The 15,424-nt window shown below is 40.5% G+C and overlaps 1 protein-coding gene across 1 annotated transcript; it reads right to left on the bottom strand.

The window, feature by feature from the left end:
* Nucleotides 1–3,797: 3,797 nt before the first annotated feature.
* Nucleotides 3,798–13,507, bottom strand: LOC115203140 (transcription factor E2F4). Its single transcript, XM_029767548.1, has 10 exons — nucleotides 13,332–13,507; nucleotides 12,419–12,833; nucleotides 10,364–10,473; nucleotides 10,121–10,282; nucleotides 9,786–9,894; nucleotides 9,440–9,701; nucleotides 9,197–9,322; nucleotides 5,763–5,810; nucleotides 5,555–5,599; nucleotides 3,798–5,465 (listed from the first exon to the last, which is right to left on the bottom strand). The coding sequence occupies exons 2-10, from the start codon at nucleotides 12,560–12,562 to the stop codon at nucleotides 5,350–5,352; spliced, it is 1,122 nt and encodes a 373-aa protein (XP_029623408.1). The 5' UTR covers nucleotides 12,563–12,833; nucleotides 13,332–13,507; the 3' UTR covers nucleotides 3,798–5,349.
* Between the last annotated feature and the right edge of the window lie 1,917 nt (nucleotides 13,508–15,424).

The raw sequence follows: 15,424 nt of genomic DNA, 5'->3' as shown, positions 1-15,424 counted from the left end.
GACGCCACCCACACACATTAGACTGCTTTGAACACTAGCAGTCAGACAGTGTTCATGAGGAGGGATATTTGCTTACTCTGAGTTTACAGCCTTGATATTGACTAGCCTATTTAGACTATTAGGGGATTACGAACCTGTGGTTGAACACAGTGTTCACCACTAATAATTGCACTCAAATGGAGTTCATTCAACTTTTTGATTAGAGTTGTTCACGATTTAAAGAGAAGCCACCTACACACATTGTCTGTTTATGCTGCCTTTTGTCGTGGAAAATTGTCTTAAGAATATAACACTCTTACAAGAACTTGTGAATTCAATATAGGCTTTAATACAAAGTAGCAAAGCCGAGCTGGTCCATGGAACAACTAACTTCCCTGAGCATCGGCTCTTCTTTTATGCACATACAGCATATGGGTACATCCCCTATGTTAATGCATTTACTCCTCTTAGTCCTTCCGCCACCATTATCTTCCAACCCGAGTTTCTTGCCTGTTTACGCCTGATAACGCCCACATCTGTTCCGGTTTGGATTACAATGGTGGCAGAACCCCCTAGCTTATACAACAAATAATACATTTATTGCATATGGTTCACATGTTGGTCAATTTGCCACCATCCTTCCTCCTGCTTCCTCCTGACATTGGTACGTCAGAAGGCACAAATGTATCTATGTTCTCAGCTAATGCAATCTTTGGCATGACATCCTACTCAGAGATGGCAATTGTATTGCATGCCCCCACCTCTCTATCCGGTCAATGTACTCATTGTCTACATTAGTGGCTCAGCATATCAGCTGCCCCTAGTTACATTACATTAACTCCCACACTTTCCATTTTATTATGTATTATAATTTTTCTAATATTATCATAACATTTCTATTTTAATATGCATTATTATATGACCTAGATCAGGTCATAAACCACAGCACTTTAAACAAAGTTATAGTTGGATTTTTCTTTTGAAGGGAAGCAATTGAAGGCTGTGGGCGCCCAAACCTGACTCCTACTGTTCAACTCACTAAAGGGAGGAATCTGTAACATGCAGTAACACAGATAGGACAGCAGTCTGCGCCATTACTTGACTGGCCAGCACCCATTTGAAGTTTCCAGCCAGCACTCAGAACAGCTAATTTCAAATGATAACAATTTAAAAATAAAAACATAAATATATGTCAGCTACTTCAATAAAATAATTTCTGCATCAGTCATACCATTAGATATGAGTTCAGGCAATGTTTTTTTTTATATAGATTAGGCTATGCTTTAGAACTGTTAAAAACATTTGATATGGGCTAATAGGTTTTTAAATTGTCACAAAAAATACTATCAGTCAACATAAAGTACGTGTCTGTGACATTTGAGATCTAAGAGACAGAAATGACTAACGTAAACGTTTAAGTTCTAGTAAGTAGTTCATGTTGACTTCATAAAGGCTAGGCGATATGTAGCATTTTTATTAAATATATGGACACTTTTATGAACAATATCCTATCCTATAGGCAACAGCTGTTGAGACTGCAGTTGGTATTAAATTAAACTAAAAACAACCACAAACAAGTAGAGAGGAGATACGATCAGGGAGAGTTGAGTTTGAGTGTAACCATTTCTCCAGTTCAACCTATTTGTGGAGCCAATTGAGCACGGTGCAGGGTGACTCTTATCTTTCATACCACCGCTACATCGTGCTTGACAAGGCGTCAAAAACACTTTGGTTTCATTTCTTCAATTGTGAAACTCCTCAGCTGCTTCAGTTACACTGCTTCAACAAAGCTCCAATGTCGTTCTATCACCTTCAGTCAGATAGCCCTAAAGAATGTGGCAAGCAGTCACAACTCTAAGAATTGAAAATAAAAAAGAACCACAAAAATGTAGAGATGGGTTCCGATCAGAGAAAGTTGAATTACGTTTGAGTTTGACCATTTCTCCAGCTCAACCTACTTGTAGAGGTGACTGAACAGTGGGCAGAGTGACTCTTATCTTTCATACAAATCAAATGAAATGTTATTTGTCACACGCGCCGAATACAACAGGTGTAGACTTTATCGTGAAACTCTTAATTACAAGGAAGAAAAATTAGCAAAATAAAAAAAGTTAATAGTAACGCAATAAAATAACGAGGCTATATACCCTGCAAGGAGTACATTTTACAATTTAGCAGACGCTCTAATCCAGAGCGATTTACAGTAGTGAATGCATACATTTTCTCTCCGTAGTGGTCCCCCGAGGGTATCAAACCCATAACCCTGGCGTTGCAAACACCATTCTCTACCAACTGAGCCACACGGGACCGTCACCGATTCAATGTGCAGGGGGTACAAGGTAGTTGATGTAATTTATGTATTATGTACATGTGGGTACGGCTAAAAGTGACTAGGTAATCAGGACATAAAATAAACAGAGTTGCAACAGGGTATGTGAAAAGTGTGAAAGTGTGTGAAAGTTTGTCTGTGTGAGCGTGTGTGTGGAGTCAATATGCATGTGTGTGTGTGTGTGTGTGTGCGCGCGCGCGTGTGTGTGTGTGTGTGTGCGTGTGTATGTGTTGGAATGTCAGTGTAGTATGTGTGAGTGTGTGTGTAGAGTATGACTGTGCATAGAGTCAGTGAAAGATAGTCAGTGCAAAAAACAGGGGGTCAATGTAAATAGTCTGGGAAGCCATTTGATCTCTCATGGCTTGGGGGTAGAAGCTTTTCAGGAGCCTTTTGGTCTCAGACTTTGTGATCCGGTACCACTTGCCATGTGGTAGCAGAGAGAACAGTCTGTGACTTGGGTGACTGGAGTCTCTGACAATTTTTAGGGCCTGCCAGGGAGCTCGGCCCCAGTGATGTACTGGGCCGTATACACTACTCTCTGTACCACCACAATGTCATGATTGGCAGGTGGCCAAAAACACTTGTTTAATTTCTTCAATTGTGAAACAGCTCTGCTACTTTAGCTAAACTGCTTCAGCCAAGTTCAAATGTCAGTCTATATCACCTTCAGTCAGATAGCCCTAAAGAATTTAGCAAGCAGTCACTCACAACTCTAAGAATTGAGCAGGTCATGAATTAATTGAAAGATTGAACTCCAACAGTGTTAGAAAAAGTACCCAATTGCCATTCTTGAGTAAAAGTAAAGATACCTTAATAGAAAATGACTCAAGTAAAAGTGAATGATCCAGTAAAATACTACTTGAGTAAAGGTCTAAGTATTTCGTTTTAAATATACGTAAGTATCGAAAGTAAATGTAACTGCTAAAATATACTTAACTATCAAAAGTAAAAGTATAAATCATTTCAAATTGCTTATATTAAGGAAACCAGAAGGCACAATTTTCTTGTTTTAAAAAATGTACAAATAGCCAGCAGCACACTCCAACAGACATCATTTACAGACAAGGCATTTAAGTTTAGTGAGTGCGCCAGATCAGAGGCAGTGGGGATGACCAGGATGTTCTCTTGATAAGTGCGTGAATTTGACAATTTTTCTGTTCTGCTAAGTATTCACAATGTAATGAGTACTTTTGGGTGTCAGGGAAAATGTATGGACCAAAAGTACATTATTTTCTTTAGGAATGTAGTGAAGTAAAAGTTGGGGGGAAAAAAAACAACTTAAATTCTACTTTAAATAATTTTTATACCACTGAACTCCAAGGTTGTATCCTTGACTCACTCTAAATTGCCTCAGCCTGTTTGGAAGCTACTGACCACTTTCCAGCCACATATGGCCATGGCAGTCACATAACATAATGCTCCTCATGGTGTCAACTAAGTAGACAAAAGTGTGTATGTTGTGTTATACAAAAAAAGACAAAATTCTAAAAAGTTTTCATATATTATTTTTTATTCATACAGGTAATCAGGAGTGACTGCCCATTTTTAAAACAAATATCCTCTGAGCCTCAGTTAGCCTATAAAAACATAGGCAGTTTTACTCAGTGGATTTGTGGCTACATGCTGAGGTTGTTTGCACATAGGATAACAAAGACGGGTGTGTGAGTGTCAATCTGCAACTTATACATTGTAGAATTGGAAGAGATAGGGGGTTACAATTAGTATATTCCTGATAATATAGAAAAATAAAACACATTTACGTATACAACCAATAGTTAATTTCGTCCCATTTCAGACAGTGACCAAAAAAATATATGGTCCCGAACTGATAGGCCGGGGTGACAAATTCCCATGCCCATTTCTGGTTCCAGTTTGCCCCGATGTGAACTTACTCGTCAGAACATGAGCAGGTTACAAACATAAATATGCAATAAAACCAAACAATACAAATGAAACAGCAGATTTGACACTAAATTAGAAAAATATTTACTGCTGAACAAACACAAATCATCATAGTTGAATCTGGATCCGGATGTAAAAAAAACAGAGACAGACAAAATATGTATGTACTGTCCTTGACAGTGTCAGTTCACTATAAAAATACACCAAAATAAAGAGCATTTTATATTAGAAAAAAAAGGTGTGCACATGCACACGCACACACTGAGAGAGAAACAGACAAGATATAAAATGCACCAGCAACTGAAGAGAACTGTAAGCCTCATCAATAGTGTCAACAGATTAGGACTGGTAACGGCTTTGAATGGATTTACATGTTGTCAGTATATTGTGGTGTTGTGGCTGGTCTTGTGTACCTGAATCATAGGAGAGACTTGATTGCAGCAGGTGAGGGAGCTGATTTTCTCTTCCTGCTGTGACTCTAGTACCACTATGTGGGCAATGGAGTAGCTGCACTCCTCACAGCTCATTGATCGTAGAATACAAACAATGCAGCTCCTCACATCACCTGTCCCTCCCTACCCTTAATCACCATGTAGATCTGAAAGGATCAAATAGGTCTGCAATATGGCAATAGCTCTACCTTGCCCTCTAAAAGACTTGATGGAATTGTCACTATATTGCTTACTATCAAACCGTTTCAGATGTACATAAGTACCTAGGTGTAGTGGTTGATTTTGCCTTGAGCAACCCATTCATTTCCTATCCTTACCTCAACCCAAGCCATCTTTACTTGCCCCAAATGGAGCACAACTCAACTTTTAAAAACGCATCCACTGTTACTTCAGTAGCACAGATCAAAAAATATATTCCATGACATCATTAAAGCTTATAAGCCTGTAGGGGAGGGCTGCTCTCCAGGGTAAGTGGCATCATCTCCCTGTTCAAACATCAACAAAGGGGACGCGACAAAAATAAAGAGTATGAAAATTATCAAAAACTGTTCATCAATTCAGCTTATATTACAAGACTCCAAAAATAGACCTGTTTGTTAGTACTCAAAGAATTGTTTAAAAAAAAGTGTTCTTGGCTTTCTTTAAAAAAGGGCCTCTTCATGTGAGCCTTGTGGCAGGGTTCATAGGTCAAAGGTTGAGGATGGAGACGTCAAAGAGGTCGCAGAGGCCCTCGCTCTCATCCAGGTTATAGATGTAGTCATGGTCACCCGGGGGAGGAGAAAGGCGGAGGAGTGGAGAGAACACTGGTAGAGAGAGGGATATAAACATGAATAACTGGAATCATCAAGTCAAAGTAAAGGTGTTTATAACATAATCCGTTTTAGACTCTTACCTTCTGAAGCCATAAGTTCCTCTAGTAGATCTGCACTCACCATCTCTACACACACACAGAGAGAGAGGTGAGAGAGTGTCTGCTGTTCACATAAAGTCACAGCTTATCATTAACTTAATTTCCTGAAATACAACGCAAGGGTCTGTTCGGATACATTTAAATAAAGTTTAAGACATGTTACACATGCACACGGGGTCAAACACAGTACCTTTAGCGGGGTCAAACATGTCAGAAAAGTATTTGGGGAAATCCAGCACTGAAAAACACAAGGCACAATATAGACACCATACAAGTACATTAGAGTTTGTTTTTATAAGGTAGAGCCAAGTTACACACCGTTTTCCTGTGTACAGTTATTAAACAACCAAAAATAAAACAGCTTGCACACACACATTTCTATAGCAGGCAGGCATTGTACATCATTTGTTGCCACACAGATGCTTCCTGTGTTACAGTGCATTGGGCAGAGCTTAATGTAAAAAAAAAAAAAAAAAAAACGTTTCAAAACCACTGTGGTCGGAAGTGTGTGCTTACTAAACAGATAAACAATGTACGTACAGTACCAGTCAAAAGTTTGGACACCTACTCATTCAAGTTGCGTTGCATTTCATATATATATATATATATATACACACACACACACAGGATTCCATATGTGACATTTCATAGTTTGTCTTCACTTTTATTCTACAATGTAGAAAATAGTTTATATATATATATATATATATATAACTATTTTCTACATTGTAGAATAAAAGTGAAGACAAACTATGAAATGTCACATATGGAATCATGTATTAACCAAAAAGTGTTAAACAAATCAAAATATATTTTAGATTCTTCAAAGTTGCCACCTTTTGCCTTGATGACAGCTTTGCACACTCTTGGCATTCTATCAACCAGCTTCACCTGGAATGCTTTTCTAACAGTCTTGAAGTAGTTCTCACATATGCTGAGCACTTGTTGGCTGCTTTTCCTTCACTCTGCGGTCCAACTCATCCCAAACCATCTCAGTTGGGTTGAGGTCGGATGATTGTGGGAGCCAGGTCATCTGATGCAGCGCTCCATCACTCTCCTTCTTGGTCAAATAGCCCTTACACATCCTGGAGGTGTGTTGGGTCTTTGTCTTGTTGAAAAACAAATGATAGTCCCACTAAGCACAAACCAGATGGGATGGCGTATCGCTGCAGAATGCTGTGGTAGCCATGCTGGTTAAGTGTGGCTTGAATTATAAACAAAATCACAGACAGTGTCACCAGCAAAGCACCCACACACCACCTCCTCCATGCTTCGGGAAGCATCCATTCACCTACTCCGCATCTCACAAAGACACGGCAGTAAGAACCAAAAATCTCAAATTTGGACTCATCAGACCAAAGGACATATTTCCACAGGTCTAATGTCCATTGCTCGTGTTTCTTGGCCCAAGCAAGTCTATTCCTCTTATTGGTGTCCTTTAGTAGTGGTTTCTTTGCAGCAATTCAACCATGAAGGCCTGATTCACGCAGTCTCCTCTGAACAGTTGATGTAGAGATGTTTGTTACTTGAACTGTGAAGCATTTATTTGGACTGCAATCTGAGGTGCAGTTAAAACAAAAGATACGCTCATTAGAGTTATTTAACTAGCCAAGTTAGTTAAGAACAAATTCTTATTTACAATGACAGTCTACACTGGCCAAACCCGGGCAATGCTGGGCCAATTGTGCGCCGCCCTATGGGACTCCCAATCACAGCCGGTTGTAATACAGCCTGAATTCGAACCAAGATGTCTGTAGTGACACCTCCAGCACTGATATGCAGTGCCTTAGACCGCTGCGCCACTCGGGAGCCCATCTTGCAGCAGAGGTAACTCTGGGTCTTCCTTTCCTGTGGCGGTCCTCATGAGAACCAGTTTCATCATAGCGCTTGACGGTTTTTGCGATTGCCCTTGAAGAATGTTCTTGACATTTTCCGGATTGACTGACCTTCATGTTTTAAAGTAATGATGGACTATCGTTTCTCTTTGTTTATTTGAGCTGTTCTTGCCATAATATGGACTTGGTCTTTTACCAAATAATCTTCTGTATATGCCTAACTTGTCACAACAACTGATTTGATCAAAAACATTAGGAAGGGATGAAATTCCACAAATTCACTTTTAAGAAGACAGACCTGTTAATTGAGATGCATTCCAGGTGACTGCCTAATGAAGCTTGTTGAGATAATGCCAAGGGTGTGCAAAGCTGTCAAGGCAAAGCGTGGCTACTTTGAAAGATCTCAAATATATTTTGATTTGTTTAACAGTTTTTTGGGATATAACATGATTTCATATGTGTTATTTCATAGTTTTGATGTCTTCACTATTATTCTACAACGTAGAAAATAGTAAAAATAAAGAAAAACCCTTGAAATAAAAGGTGTGTCCAAACTTGTCCTATGTGATTAAGTACCAATAAAACATTGATACGTACGATGGTATCGCCCCCCTAATGGCCAACCCCACAATTGTATTTATTTATTATTATTTAAAAAATTAAATAAAAAAAGACTGCTAAAAAGTACCACCAGCGAGAGGAATCATGATAAAATATACATTGGAGCAAAATCTATTTTAGTAGTGTATTCCACTAGGTTGGAGCTTTGGCACGAAGAGGTGTGTGCCGGTATTAGGTCTGGGCGACATGGCCTAAAAATCATCTCTCGACTCTTCCAAACCTGTGGGCGACTCACAATATATATTTCTTGATTTTTTTGTTGATGTTTTCACTAAATAAGCTTTGTTGTACAATTAAAAGGGCAAATACACTACATTTCAACAAGTCAGCAATAATCAAATGGATTCAGGGCTTGTGAAAGAGCAAATAACAGTCAAGGATCGTCGCTGGCTGTGCGTCGTGTGATGGGTTGTAAATTATCAAGCGCATGCAACTCCGCTGTCCCCATAACTGGATAATTATTCAATGAGTCACATTTTTTGCCTAATCTTCCTCCCTTATTAGCCTAGGTTTCTTTCTATATGTTGTATAGGTAGGTTGTGGACTACATTGCTAATTATAGGCTATGGAAATTGGCCTACTCTACACATTTCTTTCATAAGCTTTGCTCAGCTGTAAGTTCTTTTGACTTCTCATTACATTTTTCCATCTTGATATTGTTTCCTCAATTTGACTTGTTGTTGCCTGTAACATTTGTTATTTAAAAAAAAAGCTGTGATGTTCGTATTTGAAAGCTGCAACTTTAGGACTTTAAACACTTAATTAGAATAGCCTATTTGGTTAATAGTATTCATAATTTTAACTTCATGCTTTTGATAGGCTATTTTAATTAGTGGGATTTGGCTTTTAGCCATTTGGTTCACAACAGAAAGAGGGAGGGTTGCATTATTTTATAATAGACTAAGCTTTGTTCAACTGTAAGGTTTGTTCAAACTTCTCATTAGATTTTTCTATCTTGTTATTGTTTGTTCTACCCCTTTCATTATTACCTTAGGCCTATCATGCTTTAAGGTTATTCAAAAACAACATAAAACTTACCGAGATAGCTTAGAATGCCGTTAGATAATTTCATTGTTTGATCATGAAGTAGCATGGTGGGAGGGGCAGGAGAAAGCCAGCATGCATAAAAACTTAAGTCATATTCATATCAAATTGAATTTTAACTCACAGTCAGATGAATCGGATTTGATTGGTTCAAAGACAGTCAAGTTGTTGTCCAATGAAGCAGAAGACTGGAGGGACCGGGTGTCCAATGATGGTGGTTGCTGAGCAGGTTTTTCAGTGCAGGAGGTGTCTGGTAGGTAGATATATGGACACAGATGTAGACATGGGACAATTCAATGATATTGTATTGAGAGTTTAGCAGACAAAACATTTTCATAGACCATGAGAGATATAACAGTGATGTCACCTGATGGCTTAGCTGCTGAATGTGCTTTAGGCTTGCCGGTGCCCAGACTCTGGGTGGTCTTGACAAATGTGTGAGTAGGTGTGTTAGTGGTTGTGTCTGCAGAGGCTGCAGCAGACTTGGTGTTCTGCAGCATTTCCTCAGGGGGCGGGACTGGCAGCACCATGGGGGTTGAGTTAACTGGGTCCTTGTTGATGAGCAGAACATCAATGGGCCCAGCAGCGCTCTTCAGATGGATCTGATACTTCCTCTGACCGTTTTGAACCTAAAAGTGGAGACACACACACACTTACTTTTCACCCTGAGGAGACTGACTAGGGGGGAGGAGGCAGAAACAAATCGAACTTACAGCTTCAGGTATGGGCACCTCCAGCTGCGTACCAGAGGGAGCACGCACCGCCAAGAGGGTATCACCTTTGAAGCAGCTGCAGATGTCCTCATGATTAACATAGGCCAGAGTTGGTCAGAGTTAAGGTCAGACACACACACCTTAACAGAGTATTATAACAGTGTTAATGCTGGCAAATGTGTCCTCCGCTATTGTACAGACAAGACAGAGCTGCAGCTCTTTTTCTATACTTTTCTACTGGTGTGGACTGCCATGGATACCTATGTAAGGTTAGGTTGGGGTAACAATTTAGATGTTGGTGTAGGTATGAGTATGTGAGTACATAGTAAGGATATGGACTATTGTGTGTGTCCTCGGTCACGTTCTTGATGCTTTGTTGGACCCACACCCTCTGCTGGTCCAGCTCACTTTCCCTCATATCCAGATCTTCAAGCTCCGACTTCAGGTCAATCAGCCTGTCACCAATCTCCCTTGTGTTACAGCCTGGGCCAACTCCCCTTAGACAGATAGTGTACAGAAATGTAAGCACATAATGTGTGCATACCTATACACATACAAGCGTGCGAACGTACACTCACTTCCACTGAATACTATTCTTGGACTTCTTCTCGATCAGGCCGATGCCCTCCAGTACATTGGTGATGTCATAGATGCGCCTCTTCTGTCTGACGGCCAGGGTGTCTGCTGCCTACAAGAGCAGAAAAAAAAACTGTCAAAGCACACCCTCTCTCATCAGAAGCAAAATAACTTAATGAATTATTTTAAAATGCAAGCACCCAAATGTCCCCACCAAGGCTATTTTCCTTAGAGGGAAATGCATATCCAGCGTAGGGTTAATAACAAATCACAAAGGTCAGAGCCTGTGAGACAGGGGCCTGTCAACCAATCACTGGATGGGTCATAGACCTGGTAGCCAATAATAGGAGAGGTCACAACCCTATCAGAGGGGGACTAAACAATGCGGACAATAATGACAGACTGTGACACAGCCACCCGCTGAGCAATGAGACACGGCTTGTCTCTTTTGCACACACACTCTGTGTTTTACCCTCTTTTATTCCTCGAACTCCTTACTGACATTAACCTAGATCATGTAACAGTTTCCCTTAGTTTTAGATTAGAGTTTAAGCTTCGATTTTATTTTATAGTATAAATCATCAAGATCACAGTGCATGTGTAATTGCTGGCTTTTGGCCAATAAAAAGCCGATAAATAAAATTGTTGCTGGTCAAATTGACCGTGAGAAAAAAAAACAAGCCCATTACAAATAATATACGTTGATGGAAATATCAGTTGATGGAAATACATTTGACTGTCATGCTTATTGGTCTATAGGCTAAAGCTGCAATATGTAACTTTTGGGCAACACGACCAAATTCACATAGAAATGTGAGTTACAGATCGGTCATTATTGAAAGCAAGTTTAAGAAGCAGTAGCTCTGTTCTATGTGCGCTATTTCTATGCTCCCTGTTCTTAAGTTTCGTTTTTGCATTTTTACTTTCAGTTTTGTACACCAGCTTCAAACAGCTGAAAATAGAATATTGTTGATTATGGAAAATATATATCATAGCTGTTTAGATGGCAGAATGATTCCCCACACGGTACTTGCTTGTTTTGTCACATAAATTCTAATTGTTTGCCTAATTTCAGTTTTTGCAACCAGGAAACGGGGGATTGATTTCTGCATAGTGCAGCTTCAATTTACAACATTTTGTGTAATGAAATTGGGGCGTGTGTATTTTCGTTAGTCGCCATGCATCTTATTTATTACACATGCACAGCATACAGAGCCAATTTTTAAAGGAATATCACTTGTCAGACAGCACTAGAGCTGCAGATCCTCAGCTCGTTGCTTCTGGAGTGTCAATGCGCAACAATTCTAAACGCAATCAAATGTTAAAAGCTGTTTTGATGGTCATGATTAAAAATAGCTACTATTGCTTTTATTTCTCAACTTTATTTCTCAACTGAAAATTACAGCATGCCTTGCATTTGCCATTTATTGAGATACTTCGGGAATGAGGCCCTTTATCTACTTCCCCAGAGTCAGTCGAACCCGTGGATACCATTTTAATGTCTCTGCTTGCAGTTAAGGAAGTTGATAACTAGTGCTAGCACATTTGCTAACTAGCGTTAGCATAAACACTGGAGGTCTATGGTATCTGCTAGCACTTCCAGTCATTGCGCTAACACTAGTTAACATTGGCTCGCAAAACTACCTCCAACTTCCTTCATACTGGACACAGAGACATACAAATGTTATCCACGAGTTCATCTGACTCTGGGTAGTAGATAAAGGGCCTCATTGTCAAAATCCCGAAGAATCTCTTTAAGCGTTACAGTGTTAGTAAACACCTATTAGATTGTAATTAAAATCTTCCCGGACACATTTTTCTAACGCAAACCCTGGTGTGGGTGTCTAAGTGCATGTCATATTCCACATCCATGTCCTCGGAGTTTGTTGCACATCTGTTACAACACAATGTAGCAATCAATATCAATCAAACAGGGCAGTGCTTAAATGTATATAGGTTTAAAATTGAAGACTGCGATTATAATAAAACATAAAGAAACCATAGCTAACAATTCTCACACAGTCAGACAGTCAAAAGAGATGCAGCCCATCACTCACTACTTTGAGATCGAGCACCCCGTCCTCCGCTTCCTGCAGCAAAGTAACGAACTTCGTGGTGAGAAGTCCGAGGCTCCTCTCGTGTCTCTGAGACTGGGGAGCATCAGAACCTTCCAGCTCGGTTCGGCTCACCTCCAGCTCCATAACCAGTCTGAATCGGTTGGATGATATAGTGAATGGGAGGTCTCCCTAAATGCTGTAAAGCACTGGGCCTATGCCCTCGACCGTCCTAGTCCAGTTCAACCGCAGGGATAGTTGCAACCCTAGAAAGGCTGTGCCGACAAGGGGTCAGTGGTCGGTCCAGTTCGTCTCCCCGTGAGCCAGAACACAGTAAGCAGCCACCCAGCAATGTGTCCTGTGCTCGAGCCGTTGGAGGCGGGCTGAAAGCCGGGATGGTTTCAAGCGTAGGGAGCGTCTGCAAAGTGAGGACACCACGGGAAAGTGAAACGAAAATAACAACTACTCACTGTACCATAACCTACTGTATGCATTGCATACGGAGACGAAGCTACAGTAGAGTAACTAGTTACATCTTTTAGAGTTCCTACTCCAATTTGATCAGATTGTGTATTGAGTGCAAAATACCAAGTTAGCAGTAAATGCAAACCGGTTTCGATTAGACCTCCGCCCCTGGATTAGCTTGGCAACTCTTTGGCCAACCACCCATAGTTACGTTAGCTAACTACAGTAGTTAGCACAACAAGGTAGCTAGCTAGGTAGTGTACAATAGGTACATGCATATAACTAAAACAACGATGGCTAGTGGCTAACTGGCCTTCGTTAACTAAACGTTAACTTAGGTGGCAAGATAACTAACTCACCCGATTAGCAACAGACTAGATAACATTAGCTAGCTACAGTACCTAGCTATCTCCTGTCACGAGTGTCCTGATGAATGGTCATATGTACTTACCAATGAGTTCATGAGTTGTCCTCAAAGCAGCGTTGGAATGCTATTCAAATTGAGTTTGTTTCATCGATATATTGTAAGCAAGCAATCACTCAGGGCATTTACTTAACTAATATTCGAAAGGCAGTTTAAAAACTCCCTCCTACTGCATCTTTCATCCAACAGAACCAATGCATTTTTCTTCCTGTTCACGAATGTCTTGACAGAGAACGGGGCATGGAGCGACGCAGGAGATAGCCAATGAAATCACGTTAGAGCTAGGGAGCGTCACATAAAGATGAGTATCACGATACAGCGCAAAATGAAACGATTTGGTAATATACACTGAGTGTACAAAACTTGCATGACACCAACTCTTTCCATGACATAGACTTATCAGGTGAATCCAGGTGAACGCTATGATCTCTTATTGATGTCACTTGTTAAATTCACTTCAATCAGTGTAGATGAAGGGGAGGAGACTGGTTAAGTACGTTTTTTTAAGCCTTGAGACAATTGAGACACGGATTGTGTATGTGTGCCATTCAGAGGGTGAATGGGCAGGACAAAATATTTAAGTGCCTTTGAACAGGTTATGGTAGTAGGTGCCAGGCACACCTGTTTGGGTCAAGAACTGCAACCCTGCTGGGTTTTTTATGCTCAACAATTTCCTGTGTGTATCAAGAATTGTCCACCACCCAAAACACATACAGCCAACTTGACACAACTGTGGGAAGCATTGAGGGGGGGCGAGTTTTGTACACTCAGTGTATATTGACCCAGTGTCTTGAATAAAACACGGTATTAGAATGTCTTTCAGAACTATGTCAAGACGACATTCACATTTTTGGAACAAAGTAGAGAATGACCAATAACCCATACACCCACAGACAAGTTTAAAAGCAGAAATAATTTTGACAAGTCAAGGACTCTTTTCCCCTACTTTGCAAAGCCCCTAACCTCTATGAGTCACTCACGTGTAAGTAGATTCCCTAAAAACATGCCACTTCAATACAGCTACGACTTTTCCGTAACAGGTTAGGAGAATTAACGTAGCAGTTTAGGAGGATTAGGTTAAGGTCAGGAAAAAGTTTAGTGTTAGCGAAAATCCTCTCCTAACATTCTACAAAAAGTCACTTGTACTGAAGTGCAGTGTTTTTAGAGAGTACCCAAGTGTAAGATTAAATGTTAAATGTTAAGATTGAAATGACCAGAAATCATGGACACCAGAAATCTCCAAAAGTCCCCACAAGGACAGTAAAACAAGGAAAATTCTCCCTCGTGGGGATATTTCCCAGGTCCCCATGAGGAAAAAGCCTATTTTAGGCATAGGGGTTAGCTTTAGGATTGGGGTTACAATTATGTTCAGGGTGTGTGTATGTGTGTGTGAGTGTGACAGTCTTGGCATGGTACTTTAACTGACAGTGTGGCCTTTGGATTGTAATGTATTTTGTGGATTCAAATAAAGTATTTAAAATGTGTGTGTTTTTGTGTATGTGAGTGTGTGTGTGTGCATGTGTGTGCTATACCTCTGCATCCTACCACTGGATCAGAGGCTAAAGGTGTGATGGTCAAACACAAAGGGGCACAGGGTGGGGAGGGGCCAAAGGGGGCATCTCCCTTCCAAAATTACAGTGTGACCTATTTCTGTCTACCATGGTTATAAACCCACAAAGAAGCCTTCCCGTGAGGCCCAGCCCAGACAGAGAAGACTGGAGTGGGACAGTCAATTGGGGTAGCATCCCCCTCACCCCAATTCAGCATGGAGGCCAAAATGTAGCAATGCTTCAAGATGCAGGGGCAGCACAATAAAATACTATGGTACAATTTAGTTCAGTTTAATATATGCCACTTAACAGATTCTTTTTATCCAGAGCGACATGTATGACAGAGTGCATATTTTTTATTTTATTTCAATGTGGTCTTTGCGGGAATTGAGCCCGCGTTGTTCACATAACATGGACCAGTTACGGTCAGAGTATTGGATCAAGCCAAGGTCGAAATTATTTAAACCCTGGTCTGAGGATCACAATGGCGAGACAACCCCTGATGCATTGGTTGTGTGGAAACGGGTGCATTGGGGGTCAGCAACAGCCGTATGCTATGAATGCAGAATG

The sequence above is a fragment of the Salmo trutta genome, chromosome 12 (genome assembly GCF_901001165.1).
Source record: "Salmo trutta chromosome 12, fSalTru1.1, whole genome shotgun sequence".
Lineage (NCBI taxonomy): Eukaryota > Metazoa > Chordata > Actinopteri > Salmoniformes > Salmonidae > Salmo > Salmo trutta.
The sequence above is the reverse complement of the archived record's forward strand: the minus strand, read 5'-3'. Positions and strand labels throughout refer to the sequence as shown.